Raw genomic sequence first — 20950 nt, 5'->3', positions numbered from 1 at the left:
TAATAATTACAATTGATTAATTAGGCCACAAATAAGGAAGTGTACATTTCTGGTTATCACTAAACGACATGGAGCGACAGCACTAGAGAGAATACAGAATAAATTTATAAGGAAGTTAGTGGTGATTATTTATTTATTTTATTTAGCAATACAGTGCAGAACAAGTCCTCCCAGCTCTTCAAGCCACACCACCCAGCAACTCTGGATTTAACCCTAGCCTAACCACAGGACAATTTATAATGACCAACTATGCTACAAACCAGAGTTCTTTGGACTTTGGACTGTGGGAGGAAACCAGAGCACTGGGAGAAAACCCATTCCACAGGGAGGATGTACAGACTTCTTACAGATGATGTCAGACTGGGACTTCGAACTCTGACACCCGAGCTGTAATAGTGTCATGCTAACTGTAATGCTACTGTGGTACCATATGCTCATGAGTACAGTCTGGTTAGGCTGGGATTGTTTTCGGTGGAGTGTAGGGGACTGAAGGAGGTTTTATTAAAGCTGTACAAAATTGTGATCAACCTTGGCTAGTTAGACTGAAAAAGGTTGATTACTTTTGCAGATAAGTCCGTATCTAGGGAGTGCAGATTTAAGTTAATGGGTTAAGAAGATTAAAGTGGAGTTGGGAAAATATTATTTCACTTCATGAACGCCAGAGATCTAAAACTTGCTGCCTGAGAGGATGATGAAGGTAGCAACTCCCACCTGGGTGAGCACTTGAAAAATCATAACTTGCAAGGCATTGGAATATGTAGTGGATTAACCTTATATCAGACAAGGACACGATGGGCTTAAAGGCCTCCTTTCTGTGCCACCACTTCCTAGTCTTCTATGAAGACAGTTTATATTTCTTATTTACTTACAGAATGGTAATGAAAAATGATTAATTTCCATTTCAGGTACCCAGTTAATCTCAGTTTAAGCAGGTCAACTCTTTGAGTGATTATGCACAAAGTTTGGAGTTAATAACTCATCTCCTTCTACATTAGGCCACAAACTTATCAGTCACCCCGGTGAGTTATTAACTGAGAAGTTATTAATTTCAAACTTTGTGCATAATCACTTAAAGAGTTGAACCGCACGTGCATGTAACGAGAGCTGTATAACATCTCCTTCTACCATAGGCCATGAACTTATCGATCACCCCTGCTGTGGACACTTTCTGGACATTTGAATTTGTATGCTCCATGACTGCTTGACTAAGTGTGTAAATGTAGGAGGGGACTATGTTGAAAGATAAATGTGCTAGGTTTTCTAAAATTGACTCCTACCTTAGGCCATGAACTTTATCAATTGCCCCTCGTAAATTTCAATTACACTGATTCTGTGGCCTCTCTAAATCAGAGCACCTTCTTTATTCCAATTGGATTGCGATTGCGACAATTTGAAATGGCCAATACATGTTAATTGATTTTCAGCCTAGTGTTCTATAGTTAAATGCTGTTTTTTTTTAAACAGTTAATTGCATTGTGCAGGAAACACAAACTTATCAAACATTTCTACTCATAGTGAAACTGCAACCTATCCAATGCACCATAGATAGGTTGTAAGCATGATAGCATGAGCTGCTTTTGTCTTGATTATTCTAGTTCTTTGGGGAAATAAAATCATGCCTTTCTATCAACTGCACTAATCGTATTTCTATGTTTCCTAACCATTTACAGCCAAGCACAGATTGGAAGTGTGTTATTGAAATACCAATTCATTGCAGAGCAGAGGAATCAACTGAACCTGTCACCTGGAAGAATCACAAAAGATCACTGAATGAAGAGCTCTTGCTACTGAGGTCTTACAGGTAGAAACAACATCTAAATTCCTAATGTCAGATTATTCCAACAGTGGGATCTGATGTAGTTCCAGCTTCTTTGTAAATTATTCAACTGCAGTGGTCAATGTATAAAATAATGCATTGTAAATAAATAGGATTATTGGCTTTGGGCCAATTAAAACAAGTTTCAACATTCAGTAGCTGCTCCTATATCCTTATTTAATTCTAAAAAAAAATTACATCTTCACTCCCCTGAGCTCACCCACCATTAACAAGAAAACTTAACTTCTGCCTATGTGAACTGCACAATTCCTGGAGCCAATGTTTGGCAAATTAGTCTGAAGAATTTACAGTGAACTCATAGCAGGCAGCAAATCCAGTCTGTTGGCGTTTTCTGCTGTTGCAACTGTCGAAATGAGGAGGTGCTTCGATTGCTGTCAGATGAAATATTCTTTTGTGCTCTCACTAACACAGTCCTGCACATTGGCATTGGTCCTCAGTGTGGCATCTGCAGTCTCGGCATATTCAACCTCCTTTGTTTCGTTGGTGCGGTACGTGCCTTTGTGCTTGCACAACAAGCGTCCCATGATGGCCGTGATGCAGAGGGTGACAAAAATCACCACTGCTATCACACCTGCGGGTGAGAATGAAGGAGTCAAGTTATAGGAGCAGGCACAGCAGAAGGCAAGACTGTCTCATTGACAACCAACTAGATAATGCAAATACAAAAGTGGGCACAATGCTTTGGGTATAACTTGCTGAAAATTAAGTAAGGAATTTTTTTTCTGTGAATATCAGAATCAGATTTTTCACAAGAATGGTGTACAGGAACACCCTCTTCCCCTCTCCCGTCAGATTTCTGAACGGTCCATGAAAACCATCTCATAATTTCTCTGAGCAAACAAAAGGAAATCTGCAGATACTGGAAATTCAAAAACAACACACACAAAATGCTGGTGGAACACAGCAGGCTAGGCAGCATCTATAGGGAGGCGCTGTCGACGTTTCGGGCCGAGACCCTTCATTAGGACTAACCAAAAGGAAAGATAGTAAGAGATTTGAAAGTAGTGGGGGGAGGGGGAAATGCAAAATGATAGGAAAAGACCGGAGGGGGTGGGATGAAGCTAAGAGTTGGAAAGGTGATTGGTGAAAGTGATACAGAGCTGGAGAAGGGAAAGGATCATGGGACGGGATGCCTCAGGAGAAAGAAAGGAGGTGGGGGGAGCACCAGAGGGAGATGGAGAACAGGCAAACAACTAAGTATGTCAGGGCTGGGGTAAGAAGGGGAGGACGGGCATTAACGGAAGTTAGAAAAGTCAATGTTCATGCCATCAGGTTGGAGGCTACCCAGCCGGTAGGTGTTGTTCGTCCAACCTGAGTTTTGATTCATTTTGACAATAGAGGAGGCCATGGATAGACATATCAGAATGGGAATGGGACGTGGAATCAAAATGTGTGACCACTGGGAGATCCTGCTTTCTCTGGCGGACCGAGCGTAGGTGTTCAGCAAAATGGTCTCCCAGTCTGCGTCAGGTCTCACCAATATATAAAAGGCCACACTGGGAGCACCGGACGCAGTATACCACACCAGCTGACTCACAGGTGAAGTGTCGCCTCACCTGGAAGGACTGTCTGGGGCAATGAATGGTGGAGAGGGAGGAAGTGTAAGGGCAGGTGTAGCACTTGTTCCGTTTACAAGGATAAGTGCCAGGAGGGAGATTGGTGGAAAGGGATGGGCAGGACGAGTGGACAAGGGAGTTGCGAAAAGCAGAAAGGGGGGGAGGGAAAAATGTGTTTGGTAGTGGGATCCCGTTGGAGGTGGCGGAAGTTACGGAGGATTATATGTTGGACCTGGAGGCTGGTGGGGTGGTAGGTAAGGACAAGGGGAACCCTATCCCGAGTGGGGTGGCGGGTGGATAGGGTGAGGGCAGATGTGCGGGAAATGGGAGAGATGCATTTGAGAGCAGAGTTGATGGTGGACGAAGGGAAGCCCCTTTGTTTAAAAAAGGAAGACATCTCCTTCGTCCTGGAATGAAAAGCCTTATCCTGAGAGCAGATGCGGTGGAGACGGAGGAATTGTGAGAAGAGGATAGCCTTTTTGCAAGAGACAGGGTGGGAAGAGGAATAGTCCAGGTAGCTGAGAGAGTCTGTAGGCTTATAGTAGATATCAGTAGATAGGCCGTCTCCAAAGATGGAGACAGAAAGATCAAGAAAGGGGAGGGAGGTGTCGGAAATGGACCAGGTAAATTTGAGGGCAGGGTGAAAGTTGGAGGCAAAGTTAATGAAGTCGACGAGCTCAGCACGCGTGCAAGAGGCAATGCCAATGCAGTCGTCGATGTAGCAAAGGAAAAGAGGGGGATGGATACCGGTATAGCCTTGGAACATGGACTGTTTCATAAAGACAACAAAGAGGCAGGCATAACTGTGACCCATACGGGTGCCCATGGCTACACCCTTGGTTTGGAGGAAGTGGGAGGAGCCAAAGGAGAAATTATTGAGAGTAAGGACCAATTCCATTAAATGGAGGAGAGTGGTGGTAGAGGGGAATTGGTTAGGTCTGGAATCGAAAAACAACCAAAGAGCTTTGAGACCATCTTGGTGGGGGATGGAGGTATATAGGGACTGGATGTCTGTGGTGAAAATAAGACGGTGGGTGCCAGGGAACTTAAAATCATTGAAAAAATTCAAAGCATGAGAAGTGTCACGAACATAGGTGGGAAGAGATTGAACAAGGGGGGATAAGACAGTGTCAAGGTATGCAGAAATGAGTTCAATGGGGCAGGAGCAAGCTGAAACAATAGGTCTACCTGGACAGGCAGGTTTGTGGATCTTGGGTAGGAGGTAGAAACGGGAAGTGCAGGGTGTGGGAACAATGAGGTTGGTGGCAATGGATGGGAGATCCCCAGAGCTAATAAGGTTGGTGATGGTATAGGAGACAGTGGCCTGATGCTCCTTAGTGGGATCATGATCAATGCGTAAATAAGAGGAGGTATCAGACAGTTGTCACTGTGCCTCAGCCAGGTAGAGGTCAGTACACCAGACAACAACAGCAACCCCCTTATCAGTAGGTTTTATAGTGCGTTTGGGATTGGTGCGGAAGGAGCGGAGAGCAGAGCGTTTGGAAGGAGTTAGGTTGGAATTGGAACAGGGTGTGGTGAAGTCAAGATGGTTGATGTCCCATCGGCAATTAGCAATAAAGAGATCCAGAGCAGGCAGAAGACCAGAGCGGGGTGTCCATGAAGAGGAGGAGGGTTGAAGACGGGAGAATGGGTCATGGGGTGGGTGTAGGACAGTCCTTGTCAAAGAATTTCTCTTGATTGATTTTTTCCGACTATAGTGTTTTTTTTTGCCTTGCACTGTACTGCTGCTACAAAAGCAGCAAAATCCACAACACATGTTAGTGATAAGAAACTGAGTTTGGTTCTGATTCTGTAGGAGATCAACATTTTATGGGAAGGAGGGACTTTACTTCAAACCAGCTTTTTTGTATTGTTATTATCTTTCCTTCTTTCCATCCCTTCCTCTGTGAAACTTAGAACAAGTTTACTATATCAACTTTGCAGCTCTGATGGGAAAATAACAGCCTAAAAATTTAATTCAGATTTTCATTTCACAGTTGTTGTCTGACCTGTTAAGTTTTTTCCAGTGTTTTCAGTACCTAATGTACATTTCTACCATTCTGCCGGAGGGTAGTGGTGAAAGCAAATACAATAGTGGTGTTTATGAGGCTGTAGATAGATACATGTACATGCAGGGCTTGGAACTATGGAACATGTAAAGGTTTGGCATTGTTTTTGATGCAGATTATTAGGAGGCAAAGGGGCATCAGTGTTGTACTGTTCTATGTCATATTTTCTATGAAATAAATTGTACTGACTAATAAGATGTGTCAGGGTGAACTGCACCTCTGGAGCAGGATTCATTTATTGAAATGGGCCATGCCATCTTCTCATAGCTACCATCAGGTTGGAGGTATAGAAGTCTGAGATTCCATACAACCAAGTTCAAAAGCAACTCCTTCCTTCTAATCACTTGGTCCTTGAAGCATCCTGCACTACTTTAGGATAGCAATACTTATGATCATTTTTCACTACAATAGATACTTCTTGATTTTGCTCTTTCTTTGAAAAATTGTACATGTTATATTTAACTCAGGTCTTTCTTATGAATGCTGTGTCTATGATACTGTAAATTTTTGATTACACCTGTCCATGCAAATGACAACAAGCTCGACTTTGACGTGGCTCTGTAAAGGAGAATATTTGGGGGTGTCTTTTCCTCATCTGGGCTCTCTCAGTGAACTGAGCTGATGTTGAGGTTTGAACTGTGAAAGGATTGCTTGGCTAGTTTGATTTTGCAGGCTCCAAATGCAAAGTGTGTCTCTCTTAGAGGGTCCATTATTGGCCACTTAGTCAATGCCTCCTTCCTCTTGTTTTTAACCTGGGAGATGATACTACTGGCATTCTGCATGAACTTGCCTTTCAAAGCTTCTTTATCTACCTGTTCTGCTTGGCTAGGCTCAGTTTCAGCCTGCGTTGCATGACCCTGAACTTTAGGGCTATTAATTTCCTCACCACTGAAAATGATTTGCCAGCACAAAGCATATAATGATAAAGTTTCCACGCCTGCTGGGCCTTCCCACAGGTAGCTCTTTACCCTAGTAATACCTTCAATCACAAGCAGCTCTTTACCATAACACCTTCAGTCACAGGAGGCTCTTTTCCCTAATAATACCTTCAGTCACAGGTAGCTCTTTGCCCTAATACCTCCAGTCACAGGTAGCTCTTTTCCCTAATACCTCCAGTCACAGGTAGCTCTTTACCCTAATACCTTCAGTCACAGGTAGCTCTTTGCCCTGATACCTTCAGTCACAGGTAGCTCTTTACCCTAATACCTCCAGTCACAGGTAGCTCTTTACCCTAATACCTCCAGTCACAGGTAGCTCTTTACCCTAATAATACCTTCAGTCACAGGTAGCTCTTTACCCTAATACCTTCAGTCACAGGTAGCTCTTTACCCTAATACCTCCAGTCACAGGTAGCTCTCAGTGATATGTCCATAAGATGATAAGACATAGGAGCAGAATTAGGCTCTCCATCCTTCTCCCAATAACCTTTAATGCTGTGTCCAATCAATAACTTACCAATCTCTGCGTAAATACACCCAATGACCTGGCCTCCACAGCTGCCTGTGGTAACAAATTCCATAATACTCTGAGGTCTTTCCACTTATTGAGCACTTTATCCCTTGTAATAGTAACTGCACTCACTTCTCTTCCCTCATACCTTCAACATCTGGCACACTGCTAGTGTCTTTTACATTGAAGACTGATGCAAAATGCTCATTTAGCTCATCTGCCATCTTCTTGTCCCCTGTTATTATTTGTCAGACCTCATTTTCTAGAGGTCCTATATCCACTCTCATCTCTCTTTTATTTTTTTAAAGACTTAAAAAAGTTTTTACTATCCACATTGATATTGTTTGCCTGCTTGCATTCATATTTCCTCTATTTTCCCGCTAATTTTTGCTTTTTGTATGCCCTCTCTTTTGCTCTATACATCTGTCCTGCACCTTCCTAATTTTTCCCAGAAACTCACACCTTTGCTGTTCTGCTGTCATCCCTGCCAGCATCTTCTTCCAATTTACTTTGGCCAACTCCTCTCTCATACCAATGTAATTTCCTTTACTCCACTGAAATACTGCTACGTCAGACTTTACTTTCTCCTTGTTAAATTTCAAATTGAACTCAATCATATTGTGATCATTGCCTCCATAGGGTACTTTTTCATTATGCTTCCTAATTGCCTCTGGTTCATTACATAACACCCAGTCCAGTACAGCTGATCCCCTAGTAGGCTCAAAGACAAAATGCTCTAAAAAGCCATCTCATAAGCATTCAACAAACTTGCTCTCCTGAGATTCATTACCAACCTGATTTTCCCAATGGACCTGCATGTTGATCTCCCATGACTATCATAACATTGCCCTTTTGACACGCTTTTTCTATTTCCCATTGTAATCTATGGTCCACATCCCAGCTGCTGTTGGGAGGTCTGTATATAACTGCCATCAAGGTTCTTTTACCCTTGCAGTTTCTTAACTCAATCCATAAGGATTCAACATTTTCTGATCCTATGTCACATCTTTCCACCGATTTCATGCCATTCCTTACCACCACAGTCTACCTTCCTATCCCTCTGATACAATGTGTAACCTTGGACATTCAGCTCCCAACTACAACCATGCTCCAGTGGTGGCCACAACACCATACCTGACAATCTGTAATAGTGCAAAAAGATCATCCACCTTATTTCTGATACTCCATGCACTGAGATATAACACTCTGGGTACTGTATTTGCTCCCCTTTTTGATTCTGCATCCCTAATGCACTGATGCTCACACTGTTGGCTGAAATTTTTTTCCCATCACCTGCCTGTCCTTCCTGATGATCTGACTGCAAGCTATCTTTACTTTTTTTTAACCATCTGTCCTAACCTGAGTCTCTTCACTCTGGTTCCCATCCCCCAGCAAAATTAGTTTAAACCCTCCCTAAGAGCTCTAACAAACCTGCACGCGATAATATTGGTTCCCTCGGGTTCAGGTGCAACCTGTCACTTTTGAACAGGTCATACCTCCCCAAGAAGAGATCCCATTGATCTAAGAACCTGAAGCCCTGCCCCTGTACCAACTTCTCAGCCAAGCATTTATCTGCCAAATGTGGCAAAGGCAGCATTCAGAAATTACCCTGGGATGTCCTGCTTCTCAGCTTTCTGCCTGGCTCTCTAAATACTCTCTTCAGGACCTCTTTTCTTTTCCTTCCTATGTGATTGGTACTAACATGTTCCAAGACATCTGGCTGCTCTCCCTCTCCCTTCAAAGTGCTGTGGATATGATCTAAGATGTCCCTGACCCTGGCACCTGGGAGGCAACGTACCATCCAGATGGCCCGTTCAAATCCACAGAATCTCCTGCCTGTTCCTCTGACTATTGTCCCCTATCTCTTCCCCTTCCTTCTTTTCCCTCTTTCCCTTCTGCACCACAGACCTATGCTCAGTGCCAATAACTTGGTCTCTGTGGCATTCCCCTGGGAGGTCACCTCCCACAACAGTATCCAAAGTGGTATACTTATTATAGGGGGAATGGCCACAGGGGCACTCTGCACTAACTGCCAATTCACATTTCAATTTCTCCTGACAGTCACTCAGCTACCCGCCTCCTACATCTTCGGGGTGACTACTGATCGATTATCTCCTCACTCTCCCATACAAGCCGAAGGTCACCCAGCTGCTATTCCAGATCCCTAACACAGTCTTCAAGGAGTTGCAGCTGAATGCACTTCACACCGATGTAGTTCCCTGGGATCTCTGGGTCTCCCGGGATGCCAACATTTGGCATGAAGAACACACAATGGCCATTTACTAGGTACAGTAAGAGAAAAAAAAGGGAAGCATAACAGATGTTTACCCAGACCCAACACCTCTTTCTTTTTCTGTTGATCAGTATCAAAAAACTCAAAGTAAATCCATTATGATTCAATGTTGTAACATATGAAATCTTTCAAAGGAGGTGAATACTTTTTATCAGGTATGTATATCCAATGACTTGGCCTACATAGCCATCCGTGACAATGAATTCCACAAATTCACCACTCTCTGAACCTATGAGGTGCATACTGTTCAAAAAAGAGTAATCAAGTTTAATGTCATCATCTACTACAAGGTATTATTCTTAGTAATATTTATTTACTTATTTACTTTTTTTATTTACAGTTTGTCTCCTTTTGGATATTGGTTCTTTTGTTACTCTCTGTGTGTAGTTTTTCATTGATTCTGGAGCAGGCCATCCTCAAAAACTGAGTGACCATGCAAGAAGGGGGCCAGCGAGGGAGGTCACCAAGTGACTTACAAAGCTTCAATGGTTCTGTGGTCTGATGAATTTTGGCCATCCGACACTATGCACATCATCAAAACCATATTATTCCTACCGTGAAGCACGGTGGTGGCTGCATCATGCTGTGGGGATGCTTCACTATAGCAGGCCCTGGAAGGCTTGTGAAGGTAAAGGGTAAAATGAAATCAGTATTTGTTTTCCAGCAAGACAATGACCTCAAGTATAAAGCCAAAGCTACACTGGGAAGGTTTAAAAATTAAAGTTAATGTCCTGGAGTGGCAAAGTCAGAGTTCTGACATCAATCCAATTGAGAATTTATGGCTGGACTTGAAAAGTGCTGTTCACTCACAACCCCATGCAATCTGACAGAACTTGAGCAGTTTTGTAAAGAAAAATGGGGAAAAAAATTGCAGATGTTCAAAGCTGCCAGAGGCCTATCCACACAGGCTGTAGTTGCTACCAAAGGTCATTTACTAAATTCAGACTTGAACTAGGTGAATACTTACGTAATCAATTATTGTAATTAATTTATATCACTTTGGGGAGATCTGTTTTTACTTTGACACGAAAGAGTCTTTTTTTCAGTTGATTAGTGCCAAAAAGCCAAATTAAATCCACTGTGTTGTAAAACAATAAAACATGAAAACTTCCAAGGGACACACACAAATTGCTGGAGGAACTCAGCAGACCAGGCAGCATCTATGGAAAAAGTACAGTTGGGTGCTGGTGACGTCATCGTCAAGAATGGTAGCTTAAGTCACTAGCTCCTCCGGAAAAACACATATTTTGCCCCATTAACCCATCAAATATAGTATTTTTGAAATTATTTGAACTGATAAGAGGGGCAAGAATGGGGAAAAAGAATAGAAATAAAAAAAGTGGCACTGCGGAGCCTGTGGACAAGAGGAGTGTAGCGAGCGGCTCTCCTACCTGACCGCGTGCTAGTGAGGCAGACGCTGGGCCTCGTTCAGGCGAAGCAGCAAATATGATCAAAATTTTGAAAGAGATAAGGGAGTTCCAGAAAGATATAAAACAGCAGCTACATGATATTAAGTCAGAGCTCGCCAACGTCAATCAAAAAATAGTGGTGGCAGAAACTTGAATTGAGAAGGTGGAAGATTGCATGCAAAACATGGAACGGATACTAAGTAAGATGATAAAAATATTAAATCAACAAGAAGGTAAACTACTTGACCTGGAGGGAAGATCACGACGGAAAGATATCAGAATATACAATGTTCCCAAAGGAGCGGAGGGTTTGTCTATGACTGGGTTTGTCGGAAAGTTGCTGTGGGATGCTCTGGAGCTTCCCTCAGTTATGGAGCTGGAATTTGAGAGAGCGCATTGCACGATCGTCCCGAGGCCTACCCGAGGCAGAGAAGATAAGCCACACTCAATAATAATTAAATTGCTTTGATACAGTACCAAGGTGGAGATTCTACAAAGGGCCTGGGGTAAGAAGAGGGTGCTTTTAGAATATAAATTAATATATTTCGACCAAGATTACCTCCCCCCCCCTTGGTCCTGCAGAAACATAAAGAATACTCTGAAGTAAAGTGAATACTAAAGCAAGAAAGGATTAGATTTCAAACTCCTTACCCTGTTAAACTTCGAATGTTTTATCACGATGGGACGCGGTTGTACCAGACAGTGGAAGAGGCAACTGCAGACATGAAGGCCAGAGGGTTGCCTGTTAGTGTGATCAAACCGAGAGAAAGCCTGGCAGAGGAATTATCCTGCTCTGCTTGGGAAATAGTGTGAGAATCAAGAAGGCAGGAGACGGGAGGAGGCCGAGAGAAGTATATCCAGAAGAGAATGGGAGTTTTCCTACAACAGTCCTCACCCCCTCCAGCAGAGCCATAAGGTTTGGCTAACTTTAAAAATGTTGAGAAGCTAAACGGAAGCAAAAGTTGACGGTGTTATACCTATCTCAAGAAATACTTATTATAATGTGGATTTTATATTACTCAATTATTCTTCTTTATTCACTCACTTACTCCTTTTTCCCCACCAAAATGAGAATATATATGTCTGCATATATGTGTATGTATATAATATATATGTATATATATGTGTGTGTGTGTGTATATATATATATATATATATATATATACATATATATAGGAGTACACAGGGAAATCTTTTCTCTGTAATGGATTTGTTCACTGACTTTTATGAATACTGCAATGGGGGCCCTCAATTTCACAAGTAGGAGGAGTTATCCCCCACAGCTAGACATTTCTTCTAGCTCAACCCAGGGTCATCTACAAGAGACCTCAGCCTTGGAATCACACCTTTGTTGCCTATTTTGTTATTATTTGAGTTTCTTGGTTCTTATTTGTTCAGGGAGTAGATCAATTAAGTTTTATTCTGCTAATTTCAATGATACATTGACAGATAAATACAGATGGCTAAAGACAAAGTAAAATTCATTTCTTTTAATGTCAATGGGCTATTAAATCCAATCAAATGTGATAGAATTTTATTCAAAATGAAAAAAAAGAACAAGCCCATGTAGTATATTTACAGGAAACTCACTTAAGTGATAATGAGCATAGAAAACTAAAGAGAATGGGCTTTACTAATTTGTTTTTTCTCATATAAATAGGACATAGGAGAGGGGTTGAAATTCTTATCTCAAGTAAGCTAAATTTTGAAAAAGTATTCGAAATGGAAAACAAAGAGGGCAGATATATTCTGGTAAGGGGGAATATAGATGGAAATTCAGTTATTCTATTGAATATATATACACCCCCAGGAAGTGATATTGGTTTCTTTCAGAAAATTAGTCATGGTAGCGGAAACTGAAGGTCTCCTGATATGTGGGGGAGACTTAAATTTACAATTACAAGCATAGTTAGACTCTTCCAATAGAAAAATCTACGAAGCAAAATCCTTACATAAGAAATTTAATACACTTTTTGAGGATGTTGGTTTAATTGATATATGGAGGGACCTTTTCCCCAACAGAAGGGATTATGCCCATTATTCTGTTCCCCATTCTGTATATACAAGAATAGACAAAGACAAAATTAACTCCTGTGGAATTGGGACAATAGATGTAAGTGACCATGTACTTATATATTTATCTGGTGATTTTGACCTACAACCAAAGAACACTATTTGGAAACTAAATTCAAGTCTACTCAATGATCCGTACTTTAAGGAACAAATTTAAAAAATAAATTGGTCTCTACTTAGAACCTCTTACATAGATTTGGTTTCCAAGACACAATTATTAAATCTATACAGACACTATATGACAACCTTACTGCTAGGATTAAAATCAATGGATATTTATCAAATAGAAATACCCTAGGATACCCTAGAAAGGGGCATGAGACAGGGTTGTGCATGGTCACCGCTACTTTTCGCATTATATCTGGAACCATTAGCTCAATACATCAGACAAAATGAAGATATCAGTGGAATTACTATTAAAGGGACAGAGCATAAATTGGCTTGTTACGCGGATGACATTTTGATCTATCTAGGGTAACCAACATACTCTTTACCTAAATTGATGCAATCCTTTGAACAATGTGGTCAATTAGCAGGATACAAGATCAACATAGTTAAAACCCAATTGCTTTCATATAACTATAGCCCACCAAGAGAAATTGAAAGTAAATATCCCTGGGCATGGCAAACTGAGTCTTTCAAATATTTGGGTATCATTATGCCAAAAGATTTGGCAAAATTATCAGAATATAATTATCAGCCTTTATATAAAAAATTAAGGAAGATATGGCGAGATGGAACCTGATTCCCTTTTTCAGTCTCAGTTCAAGGATTGAGTCTATTAAAATGAATATACTGCCCAGACTGTTATATCTCTTTCAGACCCTACCAATAGAGAATAATCAAAATCAATTCAATGAATGGAACAAGATGCTATCAAGGTATATTTGGCAGGGTAAAAGGCCTAGAGTTCATCTCAAAACTTTGCAACTAGCAAAGGAAAATGGGGGATGGGCTCTACCTTTTCTTAGAGATTATTATTTTGCAGTACAGTTAAGAGCTGTGATATGTTGGTGCAACATATGACGCTCAATGGAAAAACATTGAGCAGCGGGTACTTCCCAGCCCCATTACAAGCAATTTTGGCTGATAACAACCTGCAAAGGTACATAAATACTATTGATAACACATGGGTGAAATTGACTCTTAAAGTATGGAAAACTACTATAAAAGAATATAATCTAGAGCAAGATATTGCAGTTCTTAAATGGTGTGCATATGACTTGGATTTTACAATGAAAAAACTGGATGCTAGATTTAAGGACTGGACGGCTAATGGAATAACAGTTCTTTGCAACATAATGAAAGAAGGAACACTGTTCAGTTTTGAAATGCTTAAAGAGAAACACATTCGATAAACAAGATTTTTATCGGTATTTACAGATGCGACAATATGTTAATAGGACACTTAAAAATGTAACCAAGGCAAGTACGTGCTTGATAGAGCTATTTAGAAAAGCATATATTTCAGATAATTGTAGTAGAATCATTTCAAGCATGTATAAGGGTTTGTCAAATCTTAAAACACATTCGACTTCATACATTAAAACAAAATGGGAGAAGGAAGGAGAGATAATTATATCTGAGAAAGAATGAACAATAATATGGAGGTATCAATGGAAGTGTACCAATTCACAGAAATGGAGGGAGTTCGGATGGAAAATCTTGATTAGGTATTTTATTACACTCTCTCAGAAATCCCATTATGAATGTAACCTCCCTGTTTGCTGGAGAAATTGTGGAAATCAAAATGCAAATCATTATCATATTTTTTGGGACTGTCCTATTATCAGAAACTATTGGAGGGGGATACACAATGCCCTAAAAGACATCTTTAAATGTGAAATACCCTTAGAGAGTAAGACCATATATTTTCGGTACATACCTCAAGAATGGCTGAAAAGAGATAAATATTTAATGAATATACTGTTGGTGGCTGGTAAAAAGACTCTTACTAGGAAATGGTTATTACAGGAGAGCCCAACTTTAAATGCATGGATGGAAATTACAATGGACATTTACAAAATGGAGAAAATAACAGCATCTGTTAATCATAAGCTGGAACAATTTGATTCATACTGGGAAAAATGGTTTAACTACATAATGCCTCATAGGCCTGATTTTATTCTCACGAATCAATGAATATGTTGTAAAAAAAAGATCAGCCCGAAACGTCGTTATTACCTCCTCCCATAGATGCTGTCTGGCCTGCTGAGTTCTGCCAGCATTTCGTGTTTTTTTATTTATTTCCAGCATCTGCAGATTCACTCGTGTTGTCTTTTTTCCTTTTGCTTGTTTTTTTCTTTACATTCTTTTCTATAAGTGTATACCTCAGATAAATACAATGTGGAGATTTGTGACATATATGATTATATGAGATATATGTACAATGTCTGAAATACATCTTATGGAAATGTTTGTTTGATTATGTACTTCAATTAAAAAAATAAATTACAAAAAAAAAGGAAACAGTGCAGTTGATGTTTCGGGTCGATCTATGCTAATCACTTTTACCTATATTTTAAACCAATATTCCTCTACAGATTTCCTATTGAAATAACTGTCCAAGTATCCTTTAAACATTGTAATTGTTTCTGCCTCTACCACCTCCTCTGTTACCTCATTCCCAATAAGCACCATCTTTTTGTGTGGGGAAGAAAACAAATCCCTCAGATCCCCTTTAAATTTTTCCATTCTGATCTTAAACCTATGCTGTCTAGTTCTAGATTCCCCTGTCTTTTACCAAAAAAACCTATGGATTTATCTTATCTCAGTCTCTCATTTTATGGACATGCCTCAGCCTCCTGTACTCCACTGAGTATAAACTCAACCTAGCCAATCTTCCCTTTTCACTAGAATCCACCATTCTAGGTGACACCTTGGTTAATCTCTATTACCACATCCTTCCAGCAAAGCGGTGGCAAGAAATACTTTCCATGTTCAGTCTAACCAATGTTATGGATTGCTGCAGCATGGCAACTAAACTCTTGAAGTTTCAATTGACTACTGTAGGGTGAATGGTGGTTGATTATGTAAATAAGGAATTTGAATATATACAAAGTTACCAATCGGTCAACATCTGCATCTGTTAGTCAATACTGTATAAAATTTGCACGTTTTGTTCAAACTTCTGGACAGTGTGGTGACAATTGTGATGTTGTCTCATTGTGCACACATAAATAAAAGTATATTTGAGTAATGAACATGAGTTTTAACATTCTAGTTCATCAGCAATGAGAGAACCAGCAACTTCCCCATCCAAGATGTACTGCATGTATTACTAGATGTATTGCAAACAGCAAAGGTTCCATCAAACACCTCTGTAATATGCCAGATCTCTAGTGAGGAAGAGACACACCCAACACACTCATCCCATCATCAGGCTAATTTTGGATCCAGATTGTTAGCATGTCTTAGATCCCTTGATGCTTAACTTCTGGAACTATCTATCATGTAGGACTTGGTCAAAACCCTTACGAGGTCCATGTAAAACACATTTGCTTTGCTTTCTGCATCAATTTTTATTAGTTGCCTATATATTTGCTTATAATGAAAAAGAGAATTGTGCAAGAAGTAGTATGGGTCACAATATTTCATGAGCAAATTGATTGTATCTATTAAAGTGACTGACAATTTATGTACAGTACCTGTTGAGAATCACAGCTTTATATCCAAGCCATCAAATCTTTTCAAAGTACGTTGACTTAAATTGAACCATTGCAGCAACCAACTAATAGCAAATAACTACACCACTGCCAGTCTTGCATGTAAAGAAGTCATCAATAGGAAAGGAAAGATAGGTTTACAACAGCTCAGGAAACCTTTGAGTACAAAGGTATCATTTCAATGGCAGTACTTTCATGAACAGAAGGGATTGTGGAAGTCAGCAATCGTGTTAAATTTGAGAAAATGCTTTATGCAGACCTAAAGATTAGTAACTGTGCAATAACCAGCAAATTAAGAGCCATAAGAAGGGACAGTATTTACACTCCAGCCTGCATAATTATTGGACCATAAAGTACAGGAGCAGAATTAGGCCATTCGGCTCATTGAGTCTGCTCCACCATTCCATCATGGCTGATATACTGCATAGCTACTTATAAAGTGCAGGCCAATTTAATAACTTGATTGTTTTATTGGTCCTGGTCAAACCTTAAGAATCTGTAAAAATCACTTGGTCTCAGCTTTGAGACTAATGTAACAAGAGTTTCAAGTATTTCAGCATTATTCATTTAATATTATGTTTTTTTTTGTTTTTGCACTGTTTTGTATTGATTGTCAGTATTTGTGCAAAGCTTCATTGATTCTATTGTATTTTGTTGTTTTACTGTGAATGCCTGCAAGAAAATAAATTTCAGAGTTGTATATTGCAACATATATGTACTATGATAATATTTTTACTTTGAACTACAACCTTTGGAGACAGAGAATTCCAACAAATCACAGTCCTTCCAGAGACCTTTTCTCATAGTCAAAATCAAGCTTATTGTCATAGATGTGCACAAGTACGTGTATACACATGTACAATGAATAGTATACTTGCATAGTGTCACAAGCACATAGCATCAGAGACACTGCATTCACAAGAAAAACATAATTTGAATATAAATTATTTTAAATTGTACAAGAAAAAAGCACAAATGGAACAAAGGCAAATGTTCATTGTCGTGCATAGTGGTTATGGTTTTGCTATACTGAGGCAGTGATTAGGACTGTATACTCACTCTTTGTTCTAGATACTACATCTTGAAGTCATAGCCTTACAGCACACCCTGCTGAAAGTTATTAAAATGTCATGTATTTCAATATGATCACCTCTCACTCCTTTCCCAATTTTTATGTTAAAGCTATTGATGAAAGATAGCAGTTCCTCTATAGAGCTTCTAACTAATTATCTCAAAGTTCTTCCAGTCAAGATGGTGCCATGTTGTGATGACTGCCAATGTTACCCTCAGATTTTTCTGTTCTTTTAGGTTCATACAGATGGTTTTCAGGACAGAAAGTGGAGATGGGGTCAGATTACAGTTTAGGGACAGAGATGAGGGGAAGTTAGAGGTCAGGAGTAGTAATGAAGAGTCTGGACAAGAAGATTTTGATTGTGGTTGAGCTTCACTGATCCCAGAAGTCATGTTGCAGGTACTGAGGAGACCAGCAATCTCTAGGTTGGAGAATGGTCCCAGATTGGAAGTTCATATAGGTGGAGAGTTCCAGGCATGGGTGGGAGTCACGAGGACTGGAGACTCCCCAGGTCACTGATGACAGAGGTCCATGTCGAGTCTGGGAGTAAGGACCCAAAGGTCAAGCCTGGTGAAGCCAGCAGTTGAAGCCCCAAGATTGAAAAATGAAGATTGAGGCCTGAAGAAGTCATATGGGTCAAAAGGAGTCATGAAATCCTCAGTTACCTGAAGGTTAAACCCATGATCATGTGATTCACATGTTGGGGTGAATTCTAAAGTTGGAGGCCCGAGATCTGCAAGTCCGAGAATCTGGACTGAAGGCCCAGAGTTGTGTTGATTAGTCTGCTTTTGAACAGTAACATAGATCATTCCATGGAGATGCACCTGTACTTTTTAGTCTGCTTCCAAAACTCATTTCATTGTTTCAATAGCATTAATTTCAAAGGCTAAGAACAATGCATTGGGGATAAGATACAGACCATTTAGTGTGACAGACTCCTGTCAAATTTCCATGCTAAATCAGCTTTTCATGTTTTAAAATGTAGTTATCACTTGGTTGAGTTCGTGCTAGTGTTGTATATGCAGTTATGTTATGTTTGTTATTAGACAGGCTTTGAGAACACCTGTGTATTTCACTTTTAATCAGAATCAGGTTTAATATTGCTGATGTATGCATTGACCTTTTCTTTACATCAGCAGTACAGTGGAACTGTTACTGTAAGTTTTAATAATACTGTACATCTGTGCATAATAAATCGCGTAAAATATTGAAGCAGCATGACGGAGGCATTAGTGTGATGAAAGCTCTCAGCCTGAAATCTTGACTATTTTCTTCCACAGATTCTGTCTGACTTGCTTGTTTTTCACAGCCGAGTGTACTCCAGTTTACATAGTAACAATGTGTGTGTTTCAACTATAGCAGTAGCGGTAAAACCTTTGGAAATTATGATCAAGTCTTTTGGTAAAATGGCTGAAATGTCTACTTAAAGTCAGCTTAGCACTGTCATAACACATATAACAGTGATAGAACTAGCACCTTCTCTGAACAATTCGGCTTGACTTTAAATGCAGCCACATTGACATTGCCCTCGTCACAAACTTCAAAGCTAAACAAAGCATATTATTGGATCACTCTGCTTAGAGCAGTCTCAAACTATGTTTATCATTGGCTTCGAAAGCATTTGGCTTAACCCAGCTTTTAACCAATTATGAAGTACCATCAATGTAGTGAAACATTCCAGGGCTTTTATGGAGAGTGGTTATCAAAGAATATTGAAACACTGAACCAAACAGGAGGTAATATTGGCAGATGACTGAAGACTTAAGAGCAGAGGGGAACTAAAAGATGTAAGGGGAGAATTCTAGAACTTTGCAATGAGCCAGATGAAAGGATAATAGTCAATAGACAGTAGGTGCAGGAGTAGGCCATTCGGCCCTTCTAGCCAGCACCGCCAATCACTGTGATCATGGCTGATCATACACAATCAGTACCCCATTCCTGCCCTCTCCCCATATCCCTTGACCCCGCTATCTATAAGAGCTCTATCTAACTCTCTCTTGAATGCATCCAGAGACTTGGCCTCCACTGCCTTCTGGGGCTGAGCATTCCACATATCCACCACTCTCTGGGTAAAAAAGTTTTTCCGCATATCTGTTCTAAATGGCCTACCCCTTATTCTTAAACTGTGGCCTCTAGTTCTGGACTTACCCATCAGCGGGAACATGCTTCCTGCCTCCAACATATCCAATCCCTTAATAATCTTATATGTTTCAATTAGATCCCCTCTCATCCTTCTAAATTCCAGTGTATACAAGCCCAGTCGCTCCAATCTTTCAACATATGACAGTCCCGCCATTCTGGGAATTAACCTTGTGAACCTATGCTGCACTCCCTCAATTGCAAGAATGTCCTTCTCGAATTTGGAGACCAAAACTGCACACAATACTCCAGGTGGGGTCTCACCACGGCCCTGTAGAGCTGCAGAAGGACCTCTTTACTCCTATACTCTATTCCTCTTGTTATAAAAGCCAGCATGCCATTAGCTTTCTTCACTGCTTGCTGTACCTGCAGGCTTGTTTTCATTGACTGATGTACAAGATCTCGTTGTACAAGATCCCCTTTTCCTAACTTGACTCCATTTAGATAGTAATCTGCCTTCCTGTTCTTGCCACCAAAGTGGATAACCTCACATTCATCCACATTAAACTGCACCTGCCATACATTTGCCCACTCACCAAACCTGTCCAAGTCACCCTGCATTCTCATAACATCCTCCTGACATTTCACACTGCCACCCAGCTTTGTGTCATCAGCAAATTTGCTAATGTTACTTTTAATCCCTTCATCTAAATCATTAATGTATATGGTAAACAGAGTTATCAGCACCGAACCTTGCGGTACCCCACTGGTCACAGCCTGCCATTCCGAAAGGGATCCGTTAATCACTAATCTTTGTTTCCTGTCAGCCAGCCAATTTTCAATCCATGTCAGTACTCTGCCCCCAATACCATGTGCCCTAATTTTGCCCACTAATCTCCTATATAGGACTTTATCAAAAGCTTTCTGGAAGTCCAGGTACACGACATCCACTGGCTCTCCCTTGTCCATTTTCATAGTTACATCCTCAAAAAACTCCAGAAGATTAGTCAAGCATGATTTTCCCTTCATAAATCCATGCTGACTCAGACTGATCCTTCTACAGCTATCCAAATGTGTCGTAATTTCCTATTTATAATTGACTCCAGCATCTTTCCTACCATTGACGTCAGGCTAACCGGTTTATAATTCCCTGTTTTCTCTCTCCCTCCTTTCTTGAAAAGTGGGACAACATTAGCCACCCTCCAATCAGCAGGAACTGTTCCTGAATCTATAGAACATTGGAAAATGATTACCAATGCATCATGATTTCTAGAGCCACCTCTTTAAATACCCTGGGATGCAGACCATCAGGTCCCGGGGATTTATCAACCTTCAGACTCAACAGTCTATCCAACACCGTTTCTTGCTTAATATAAATTTCCTTCAGTTCATCCTTTACCCTAGTTCCTTTGGCTACTATTGTATCTGGGAGATTGTTTGTGTCTTCC

At 40.4% G+C, this 20950-nt stretch overlaps 1 protein-coding gene across 1 annotated transcript in view; it reads right to left on the bottom strand.

The window, feature by feature from the left end:
- Positions 1 to 1877: 1877 nt before the first annotated feature.
- Positions 1878 to 20950, bottom strand: part of LOC132394271 (contactin-associated protein-like 5) — a 977958-nt gene continuing 958885 nt past the window's right edge. The window contains exon 21 of the mRNA XM_059970196.1: positions 1878 to 2408. Within this exon, the coding sequence (XP_059826179.1) occupies positions 2212 to 2408 (197 nt within the window). The 3' untranslated portion in view covers positions 1878 to 2211. The remainder of the gene's footprint in view (positions 2409 to 20950) is intronic.

This window comes from Hypanus sabinus, chromosome 5, assembly GCF_030144855.1.
Source record: "Hypanus sabinus isolate sHypSab1 chromosome 5, sHypSab1.hap1, whole genome shotgun sequence".
NCBI classification, from domain to species: domain Eukaryota; kingdom Metazoa; phylum Chordata; class Chondrichthyes; order Myliobatiformes; family Dasyatidae; genus Hypanus; species Hypanus sabinus.
Note: the sequence above shows the minus strand (reverse complement) of the source record. Positions and strands in the feature narration are given on the sequence as shown.